This window comes from Portunus trituberculatus, chromosome 46, assembly GCF_017591435.1.
Source record: "Portunus trituberculatus isolate SZX2019 chromosome 46, ASM1759143v1, whole genome shotgun sequence".
Classification (NCBI taxonomy): domain Eukaryota; kingdom Metazoa; phylum Arthropoda; class Malacostraca; order Decapoda; family Portunidae; genus Portunus; species Portunus trituberculatus.
In genome coordinates this window covers 22,128,647-22,140,799 of record NC_059300.1, presented here as the reverse complement: position 1 = coordinate 22,140,799, position 12,153 = coordinate 22,128,647, and the positions used below count along the sequence as shown (strand labels likewise).

General features: G+C 41.9%; 1 protein-coding gene across 1 annotated transcript in view; it reads right to left on the bottom strand.

Annotated features, from left to right (window-relative positions):
• The window catches only part of LOC123519767 (flotillin-2-like), a 99,663-nt gene extending 88,616 nt beyond the window's left edge, over window positions 1–11,047 (bottom strand). Inside the window, exon 1 of the mRNA XM_045281273.1 lies at window positions 10,385–11,047. Coding sequence (XP_045137208.1) covers window positions 10,385–10,433 — 49 coding nt within the window. The 5' untranslated portion in view covers window positions 10,434–11,047. The remainder of the gene's footprint in view (window positions 1–10,384) is intronic.
• Window positions 11,048–12,153: the final 1,106 nt, after the last annotated feature.

The following is a 12,153-nucleotide window of genomic DNA, read 5'->3' as shown; positions in this document are numbered from 1 at the left end:
ATAAGCTACAGGGAAGCAATAGGCATACAAATATCACTTCCCTATTAATATGCCCCGCCTAGTTCCGGACTTATGGCGCATCACAGCAATGAATATGTTTGCCATAATATCAATTTCATCTAGACCTCTCGCACACTCAGAACGTTACGTACCTATGCGTGTTGAACGTGCAGTGTTGGTGTCCTTACAAGAGCGTGAAGGTCTGTGGGCTTAGGGTTATTTTGGCGGTAGTAGTAGTAGTAGTAGTAGTAGTAGTAGTAGTAGTAGTAGTAGTAGTAGTAGTAGTAGTAGTAGCAGCGTCTTTGTATCGTATAAGTAGTTCTTATTATCAAAACAAAAATACATCATTAAATATTAATGACGACGATGATGCTGATGACGATGATGACGAAAAGAACAACAACAAAGCAACAACTTAATCAACTAACAAACACACTGCAGAAAGTCATAACACACAACACGTGGCGCTCGTCGCACGCCTTTGCCATGTACCGCAGGAATGCACGCCGCACTGCTTTACTCACTGGATAATTTTGGAGAACGAACTTTTTTTTCTCTCTCTCTCTCTCTCTCTCTCTCTCTCTCTCTCTCTCGACAGCTTGGGGAGGGAGATACGATAGATCGGATCCAAAGACACTCCAGTCTTTCAATATCATGATGTGTGTGGGCGGGGGTGGGAGGAGCAGTGGTATGATTAGCTTTACCTCCCTTACATACACAAAGATCAGTATTTATTTGTTAATTTATCTATTTATCTAGTTACTTATTATGTTACTTATCTTTACCACAGTTGCCATAAATTAATGCCTAATTCCACGCATTCTTCCATGACATTACATCTCGGAGGAACTAACATTACATCAATATTCACCTTCCTGTTGCAATCACTGCTACAATTCTCTTCCGTATCCCATCCTCCCATCCACGTCCCGCTCTTTCAGGCATCCAGCACTAACGGATTACGTAACCTTAACACTCACAACCACGCGCTACTATCATCCATTTTCTTCCTACAGTCAGACAGCCGCGCACTTCTCTTCCAGGAATTTGACTCACATCCTACGTCAGGCAACTTTCCCCGCACCTGACTCGACGCTCCAGACTGTTTATCTATACTCTATAGGAATACCAAAACATCCTACTTGTGTCATTGTGTACAGTGGACAGACTTCTTTTCCTATTTTTTTTTCTTTGTGGTATCGCTACGTATATCACAGTTTGCAGTGACATTAATACATTCTCTTATCATCTATACGAATTCCAAAAGCATCATACTTCCGTCACAATGCACTTCTATTTTTTTCTTATAACATGATACGTTTATTTTTCAACAAGACATACTAATAATATTACAATCACATTATCATACGGCTTCCATGGTATATTACAACACACGTCAGCAATCTTTCACATTCCTTTGTGCTCATTCCACGAACTTCACTCGGTCCCATGCTAACGTCAAACCCCTTCCCTTTACCTGCCCTAACCATATATTCTGTTTATTAAATATTTTGACACCTACATGCAATAGCCTTACACACTCCACAAATGTACGCTCACTCGGTCAAACACCTTTCCTTTACGTACTATTAAGAAAAAATTAACCTAGTGTAAGCTTCAGAGATGAAAACGCAAGCTTTTCTTTTTTTGCCTGAAGGTTAACGATTTTTTTTTATCTTGTCAAAATATTTCATGTTTTTTTTTCAGTTCTATTCACGAATTTCTTGTACCGGGTTAGTTTTTTTTTTTTTTCTTTTCCAATAATTAATATACGTACCTTCCCGTACCACAATATACTATACAAGTTATAAATATCATCCAGTTTGTTTTTTTTCCTAGTTTTCCATTACACGTTAATCCCACTAAAACGTGACTCACTGACCTACTCACAACAGCATTCCCAACACCTCCCTTACCAGACTATCCAGATAACTACTTACTTTTCCTACTGCACCTCCCTTACACGGTTTCCACGAACCCCGCCCACTCACTCACTCAGACCAACGGTGTCCTTATCACTTCGCCTGACCCTGCTGGATATCCCCCTCCATCTCACTGTATTAATTTCTTTCTGTAGTTCGCTCCCGTTTTCACTCAACCACGAAACGCAATTTCAGTAAGTTTCTGAAATTTTTTTTTTTTTTATGTAAGAGGGGAAAACTGGTCAAGGACAACAAAAAGGGTAAACAAAAATGCACACTTAGTTGCCAGTCCCCGTGCAGGTCCGAGTTAGCCAAAAGATAGAGATGAATGTCTTGAAACCTCCCTCTTAAATTAATTCAAGGAAGATGGAAATGCAGTAGTAGGTAGGGATTTCCAGAGTTTACCAGAGTATTAAGGATGAATTCGGAATGATTAAGTTGTGTTTCTTATTTATGCATATATTCTGAACTCGGTAGAACATGATAACCTAATATAATGAGGGAAGTTGCGAGATGCCGTCAGGCCTACACGTGGCAGTCGCAAGGTGAATGCTAAGTTTCTGAACCGCATTTGGGGAGGCTTTGATTGCATTCCAGAGAGGTTTCAGCGCGTTTTGGTGCGTCTCGGGTACTTCAAAACAAATTGCGTCTGGAAAGGTTTTGGTAGGTTCCTGACCATGTCGATAAACAGGTTGCTATTGTTTTTCTTTCTTCTTTTCCTTTTTTTTTTTCTTTGGGTGTGGCAATCACATCACAAACTGACCTGACATAATGTACCTAAGGCAACACGTGTGAGTACGAGACGCGACCCCTCGATGCACTCCTGTGAAACCCCACATATGTAGTCAGTCTCTCTCCCCCTCTTTTGGAGCCTACCTGAATGAATACCGTCTCTCTCTCTCTCTCTCTCTCTCTCTCTCTCTCTCTCTCTCTCGTCTCGTCTCGTCTTTCCAGCATTCTCTCCCCACATACCAGAAGCCAGACAAGCGACCTTCCTCTGCTGTCTTCCACTTCAGTACTGCCACTGAGGTCCTTCACCCGGGGCCACACATCCACTCTCATTTGCACAACCTACCTTTAGCCTTTGTATTCCCTTAAGGCATGGAGGAAATCACTCACCTACATTTTTTGCCACTCCCTTCAGCTTTCGTTTAAGTGATTAGGATGATAGGCATTAACTATATTCTCATCCAATGTATGGTGTTTGCGTTTCTTTAGTTCAGGAAATAAAGGGGAGTAAATCTAATGCAAGAAGAAGAAGAAGAAGAAGAAGAAGAAGAAGAAGAAGAAGAAGAAGAAAACGAAGAAGAAGAAGAAGAAGAAGAAGAAGATGATGATGAAGATGATGATGACAAAGATGATGACGATGGAGGAGGAGGAGGAGGAGGAGACGAAGAAGAATACAAAGGAATACAAAGGAAAGACCAAGCAACAACAGAACCTGGGGTCCTTACTAGGCTGCTTGGGTAACTATTCTATACTAACTACACAGTGTGAGAGACAGGACAGGAAAGCAGAAGGCTCCTCCCCACCCACCCATCCCACCAGCCGAAGCTGGCCGGAAAAGGAAAGGCACCATGTGGTATTGAAAAACCAATGGAATTTTAGAGGATAGAGAAAGGAAGTTGTAATCTACGTCTACTCTTGTTTGCGGGGGACTATGTAGGTGCTTGACGGTTATGTAGTGTGGTGAATGTGCGTGTGGGTGGAGTCACAGTGTGGATGTCGGAGGGGTGGTGCGGCAGCCTTGCCTGGCGCTTTCAAGGAAGGCAGCAGTCAATCAGGAGGAGGAGGAGGAGGAGGAGGAGGAAACAACAACAAAAAAAGTAGAAAAGGAGACAGAAAAAAGAAAGGAGGCAACAACAACAAACAACAATAACAATCATCGCCGAATCCAAGAGACGGGTGATTTAGTATTGCACGACACCACGTCAAAAAGGCATTGTTCTCAAGAGTACTGGGGCAGGGGAGGTGCAGAGAGAGGGGCTACATCCCTCCATCCCTCGGGACTCACATAGATGGAGAGAGGACAATATGAAGGAATGTCTCATTGGGATCTCCACTCAGTATTAATCTCTCTCTCTCTCTCTCTCTCTCTCTCTCTCTCTGTTATAATATTGAAGTAGCGTTGGAGTTTTCTATAGAAAGACTTAGGTTATGCCAGCTTTTTTTTTCTAGTAAAGTACATTTCAGGTGGAAGTAATTGTTTTTTTCTTTCGTTTTAATAATACTCAAGTAACAATACCTATTTCATACTTAGAGTTAGATTAGATTATATTAGACCACGTTAGCATAGGTTGCCGTTAGGTTTCAATTCCTTAACGAAAGATCATAACTGGTGACAATAAAATAAAAACAAGACACAACAAATGTTCGACCAGTCCATGTTGACTGACAGTTTTTTTCCCTGCAAACTATGTCCCATTGCCGCAGACACTGAACAACTCAAAGTAAATAATGTATTAACTAACAGTGGGCCAGACGAGACACTGACCACCAGTGCAACCATTAACACCTTTATCAGTAGTATTAGTAGTAGTAGTACCAACATTACAATTTTCGTAGATTATGATATTACAAATACTGCTTCAGAGAGAGAGAGAGAGAGAGAGAGAGAGAGAGAGAGAGAGAGAGAGAGAGAGAGAGAGAGAGAGAGAGAGAGAGAATTATTTCATTCCTTCAATTATTCATTTCTTGATTATTACTTATTCATAGTCTTCTTTCATCAGCACACCACGGAAATGACATAACACAATCTCAATCTCTCTCTCTCTCTCTCTCTCTCTCTCTCTCTCTCTCTCTCTCTCAGACATGTGAAGTGATGGAAGATCCTAAAGTTTAAGAACATTACGAAAAGAATTGGAAATGCATGAGTTGTGAGACACCGCTGAAGATGTGTGTGTGTGTGTGTGTGTGTGTGTGATGGGCGTGGCTGAGGGTTGGTTGTTACGACAGTATAGTAATCAATACTTAACTCAGCAAAGATGGGGAACCATGCTATTACCACTGCCATCACAATCACCACCATCAAGTAGTAGTAGTAGTAGTAGTAATACCAACACTGAAACAAGAATAACAAATACTACTACCACTACCACCACCACTACTACTATTATCATCACCCCTATCCTATCCACCCATATCGCCTCCACTACCACCATCATTACTGATAATAAGAAGACTGACACACAATTACCACCTACACTCTAATTATAGTGGCATGACATACAGAGGTGGTAGGACTACACGTGTATAGAGATAAAGATAGACAGAAAGCATATCTAACAGCAGGATGGCCACGCGGTCCTGAGAGAGAGAGAGAGAGAGAGAGAGAGAGAGAGAGAGAGAGAGAGAGAGAGAGAGAGAGAGAGAGAGAGAGAGATTCTTCTGGGATAGCAGCACTGTTCTCTAGTAACACAAGTAGTGGAGGGGGAAGAAGCGATACTACAGTAGTGCGAGAAGAGGAGAGGCAGTATCGAGGACGGCAAGGAGGGGTGAAGGAGAGGCAGGGGGATGAATGTGGCGCCAGTCTGTGCCCCGCCCCTCTGTGACGTCATGACTAGGGAGTACCAATCATGGGTTCTGCCTCACATTCCAACTCGCACACAAAAATGTTTTCACTATGTCAGCTTATCCTTCCTTCCATCCCGCTTCGCTGTAACCCCGTCGCCCTTATTAACGGTTCACAGAAATGGCAACAGGCGTGGCACATGCATGCGCCGGGAAAGGGACGAGGGCGGAAGGATGGCGTAGTGTGGCGTGGTGTGGGTGGTAGCGTGGCAGCGTCGCACTCTCCGTGTAAACATTGACCTGTGACGTCATAGGCACAGCAGTGTGGTAAAGTCGTTCTTTCAGCTTTAACCTCAACGTGAGCTGCAAGCTTGCACTTAAATAACCGTAATAAGTGTATTAATAATAAAATGACCACCAGTAGCAGTAACACTAGAATAGCACCAGTAGTAGTAGTAGTAGTAGTAGTAGTAGTAGTAGTAGTAGTAGTAAAAGAAGAAAAAGAAGAAGAAGAAGAAGAAGAAGAAGAAGAAGAAGGAGGAGGAGGAGGAGGCGGAGGAGGTATATAATAGAAGTAGTGTTAAATAATAATAATGATAATAATGACTAAAAATAATAATAATAATAATAATAATAATAATAATAATAATAATAATAAGAAGAAGAAGAAGAAGAAGAAGAAGACGAAGAAAAAGAAGGATATGAATAATATGAATAGGACTAACACCGACGATGACGAATTCCATCAATGTAAGTATTTTATCGTGTTTCCCTTAACGTTCATTCATTATTTTGAGAATTACAAAACTGCACTTGGGTCGTTCCTAGTACCGGAACTGGCCTGAAATATGGGATGCGCAGAAGCTGCTTGACCCCAATATCGAGGGAATTTGCTTCAGGCTTCACTTGACCATTCTGTCAAGACCAGTTGAATAATAAATGCCTAAGAAAATAAGGCTTCCCTAAACAACGATCAGAATCACAATGTATTGGCTTCACACACAAACTGCCTTTAATATGAAGAGAATAATTAAATAGCAAAACCCACAAATTTAAGAGTAAACCAGTTGAAAATTAACATTAAACATATCCCATTGTCTATTACTGTGTACATATGGAACTTACATTCGGTTAAGAAAACTTGCCTTTTTTTTCTCTCTCGTCCTATAAAATTAAAGAAATTAACATATTATCCTGCCACTAGAATCCCACCGACCAATGTGCTGAGTTTCCTTACTGTCAGCAGCAGCAGCAGCAGCAGCAGCAGCAGCAGTAGTAGTAGTAGTAGTAGTAGTAGTAGTAGTAGTAGTAGTAGCAGCAGCAGCAGCAGCAGCAGCAGCAGCAGCAGCAGCAGCAGCAGCAGCAGCAGCAGTTGTTGTTGTTGTTGTTGTAGTAGCAGTTGCAGTAGTAGTGGCAGTAGTTGTTGTTGTTGTTGTTGTTGTTGTTGTTGTAGCAGCAGCAGCAGCAGCAGCAGCGGTGACAGGATATGTACTCACATGAAACGTTAAGCTATACATAAGATAAGTACCGTTTTATCTACTGTTGTAAGGGCAGAGTGACAGTGAACGGATTTTCCCGAGGTAAACATTCATGATTAAATCCATCTAGTCAGAAATAACCTTAAAATGAAGTGAAGTACGTAACAGTTGAGTAGAAACCTTAGTGGAGAGAAAGGAACATCAAGAGAAGGGAGGAAAGATATATTATGATCCTGCTTATACATGTCTTGGGTGGGGAGCGGCTTTGGGGTATGAAATAGTGGAGAAACCAGAATGGGTAGTCTTGGCTGGGGCAGGTGGTGGTGGTGGTGGTGGCTGTGTTGGATGCTAAGGGAGAGGAGGAGAGGACAATCTCAAGGTCATTGCAAACCTCACGAAACTCCCTCACATCTTGTCCTCGGCCTTCTCAAATACATTTTTTGTGTCTTAAGACTGCATCAAAACCACCACCACCACCATTTATACAACAACAACAGCAACAATACTTGCTGCTACTCCTACATAACTGCCAAAACCACATGTCAACGCTTAAGGTTTACATTAGTGGTAACAGTAGTACGTGGTAGAAACACGGAATTCCAATAACACTCTCTCTCTCTCTCTCTCTCTCTCTCTCTCTCATACGCTCCTGCGTTACATTTGACGCAAAGGAGCGCGTACACACACACACACACACACACCAGACAAGTCTATATAAAGTTTACACCCGGCAGATTCATGAGGCCAGCCTGAGGCAGCTTTAGCTTAGCCACGCCCACCTGTGGCGTTCCTCCCCCCACCCACTCGCCTCTTCTCCATGTTGCGTCCACCTTCTACCACCCGCCTACCCATCCACCCACCGGCACACACACACACACACACACACACACACACACACAGAGAGAGAGAGAGAGAGAGAGAGAGAGAGAGAGAGTTACTAACATAGCATCGAGTACTTTAAAAGGGAATTAGTTGAATTCAGCTGGACTCTTTATAGAGATAACTGCATAGAAAACGGACTGTGAAGCTGACTGTCAAGAATCCATGTATATTCAGTAAACGTTCAGCAAACTCGACAATACGTAAACTCATGGAACTATTTTACCTACTGATAACCAGAAAACTCAACCACTTCAACTGATACGACTTTAATCTCTACATTCTCAAGTACAAGTGAATGTTTTCGTCATGCAATAGTGAGTAGTACAGATTATATTTTGGTTTTAATCAATAAGTAGTATAGTTATTGCCTCTAGTCAAGTAACGTTCCAGAATACTCACTTCCAATCAGTGAGTATCCAATCTTCTAGTATCATCTTAATCAGTAATCTGCTGATAATCTCATTACAAAACTTGACAAATGAAAGATCAAATTAAAGACGATTAAATTTTCAGGAACATTCTAAATACAGTAAAATTAAGTGTGGTTTGTTGCTAACTTCTGACAGCGACTCAGTATGTGCACCAAAAACCTTCACTCCAGTCACCTCGCCCCACCATCTAGGTCACGCCCATGTCGACTGCCTTTACTTTCTGGCACAAACCCATTTCAAGTCTCCAGTCCTCCACCCACTTCTTTCCTTTCCCCGTACGTATACATCATTCATCCTGCTGGTCGATCATGCCCCTTCACGCCCCCTTCCCTCCTACTCTTCGTCCCCTTTTTCACCCACACTCAACTAACCATCCTCACACTCTATCCTATTCACCACACTGCACCGGATATCGAACCACACGCCACACAACCTATGCCTAAAGTTTAATTATTAATAATTTATTAAATAACTCAATGTTTACTAGACCGTCATCTGTACGGAACGGTTTTGTTATGAGAGAGAGAGAGAGAGAGAGAGAGAGAGAGAGAGAGAGAGAGAGAGAGAGAGAGAGAGAGAGAGAGAGAGAATCAACTGGACAGAACAAAACACCACGACTACTTCGAGGTAAGAAGATACACTGAGTTACTAAACTATAAGTTAATGTAATACTAAATACGGGTAAAAGTTTATGTGAAGACGCGTCAGCACATAGCTACATGGTTCAAGGTTTCTAGAAGTTGCATCTATGGCTTAGATATATAAGCGCATTTATATAATGAGAGAAAATACATACATACATACATACATACATACATACATACACACACACACACACACACACACACACAAAGAAGCCAGATGACCGGGGTTCGATTCCCCGGCCGGGTGGAGATATTTAGGTGTGTCTCCTTTCACGTGTAGCCCGTTCCCCTAGCAGTGAGTAGGTACGGGATGTAAATCGAGTTGTGACCTTGTTGTCCTGGTGTGTGGTGTGTGCCTGGTCTCAGGCCTATCCGAAGATCGGAAATAATGAGCTCTGAGCTCATTCCGTAGGGTAACGTCTGGCTGTCTCGTCAGAGACTGCAGCAGATCAAACAGTGAAACACATAGTTTATACCATACGATACCCATCCATTCATACGCCAAACAGATGTGATTAAAGGCGATTGTCTTAGATAGCATGCATTGATACAATTCAGTGCATTATAATGAAGGTTGATGAATGCGGTTTGGCCTATATAGTACACTTGAACATCATAGAGCAACCTATCCGTATGTGCGTTATCATGTTTATTATGAAACTGCCAATACTGCTGCGATAGAGAACAAAAGTGCCATTACTGTAGAGTAATTATACCTACGTAATTCCACACCCAGTCTTAATATATTCGACTTGCTTAATCACAACTAGGAGTATGTTGATAACAATATGTACTAAAGACGAATAACCCAATGAAATGTCTCCAGCTTTTTTTTTTTTTCGAAAGTGTAATGTACAATAATGTTGAGATCAGAGAGAACCATTAACTTATTGCATGTGTGTGTGTGTGTGTGTGTGTGTGTGTGTGTGTGTGTGTGTGTGTGTGTGTGTGTGTGTGTGAGAGAGAGAGAGAGAGAGAGAGAGAGAGAGAGAGAGAGAGAGAGAGAGAATGGCATCTTTTTAGAAAATTAGAAAGCAAAGGTTAAGGAGTCTGGGACCGGTAACATTATCGTAGCGCGGTGGCGGTTCATGGTTGGGAAGGAGGGTGGAGGTATGAATATGCATATATGAATAGAACATACACTACATGTATACATAGAATTATCACAATAACTAATAACAAGATGTCGTAAACATATCTTGGGAATGTATACAAGGTAGCTTAGCCCCAAGAAAAAGCAAGTTGAATTGGGTATCGTGGTGGCAGTGTGTTTAAAAATAGCGCGGTATCCAAGAGAGTGCGTTTAGTGTAGTCTTCGCAGATGCAGCATGTGGGACTTGCCATCACATGCCCCACCCAGGCTGACACATCTCATATGCCTACATACCGGTGATGATTCCATGTATATGGCCTTAATCCGCCAATATGTAATATTTACTCCTCCCAGACATCTAAATCAAGATAGGTACTTATGTCCTTACTGTTAAAGCTTCACACACACAAACATACACACTTACCGGACACCACCAACGCCTCATTAGGCCCCACGGTGTGTATGTTGCCCATCTTGAAACAGCCTCACGTCCTCGTTCACCCGGGAAATGTACCAGTAGGTATCAGGGTATCGCACGAAAATACTCTTGAGAGACTCGGCACGACCTCTAGCTGCTATGTAAACATGCAGACGACGACGCTGATTCTGCCCGCCAATTTTGTTTACTGGACTTAACAGCTATCACTTGCCACTCATGCTATTTCTTGCACACACGGCAGAATGCCATGAAGATTCAAATTATATCTTCCGCAGCTGACTATGCTTCGCGAGTTTCATAAATTAACTGCAAAACACACCATGGAGGTGGCGCTAACCTCCCCTTAGCACTACTTGCTCGAGACTGGCTGCGGACTGCGGTTGTGGCAGTGGCAGGCTGGCGGCGGCGCGGCGCCATCACGGGCCCAACTCCAATCTGTCTTGACGAGCTGCTCCATGTGACAGCGCTGCCAAACGGTTGATGTTTATATGCTTTTCGTAAGCGAAACCTTATATTATATAATCTTTCAAATCAACATGTTTCTATAATTGTCTGCATTGTCTTAGAGCTGTGTTAGAAGATAACGTTAAATCATACAGTGGTGAGAATTCCATTCACCAATCCTGTGATCACACTAGCACTTTTTCCGTCGTTTTTCAGAAAATCGACAATATTTAGGCTGAGGCCTGTCACACATAAACGGTGTTTCGTCGTCACTTTCCGTCGTCACTTCCAGCCAACACAATGTAAACACAAACATGGAAGCCACGCTGCGGCAAAGATACGCTGCTCTGAACGTAATACTGTGTATTACGAAAGTTAGACGAGCTAAACAAACCAAAAACCGTGCATGGTTAGTGGTAGAACCAATGCACGTAGAAGCAGGTTGAGGAGACGCGGCAAGTCTTGTGGTCTTGGTCTTGGTATGTAAACAAAGGCGGAAAATTTGCAGACGGAAACGATCCCTATCGTCTGACAAATTCATACGATAAGTTCATGCGGAGCGTTGAAAAATCGACGGAAATCGCATTAATCGACGGAAAAAATGCTAGTGTGACACCGCCTTAACCTAAAATGATGAGCTTGGAGACTGCTTTCGCATTTTTTTTTTCTTTTATATTATATATGTATACTTAAGGTGACGTCCTGCTTTTTTAATGTCCACGGTCCATCTCCCTTGTAGCAAAATGTACCACTTATTTAATATCTATTCCATTTCTTCATGATCGTTCCACGTCAGATGCAAAACTGATATATTATCAAACTCTATGACTTCATTAGCTATCTATGAACTGACTTTTTATGATCTTGGAATGTTCTCTTGTTCGTCTACCTCCATCATCAGTCAGCACAGTCATACTCTTATCCATGTAATTGAACGCCACTCTGATGTTAGTGTCTTGTATGTTGAAGCAAATAGTCCATTTATGTGTCTTTCTGGAAAAGATCTGTGAAATTGTTAATAAAGAAAAATGGTTAGAATATCTGGAGGGAAATGAAATAATAAATAACTCAAATTTGGTTTCAGAAAAGGAAGATCATGCATAACAAATTTACTAAGGTTTTATACAAAAGTAATAGATGAAATATAAGGGGAGATGGATAAGTTGACACGGTGTGTTTAGATATCGAGAAGGCTTTTGACAGAGTACCACATAGAAGACTCTTATGGAAAACAGAACACATTGGAAGAATTCAGGGGAATATCTTAAATTGCATGACAGACTTCTTAACAGACAGGGAAATGAGAACAA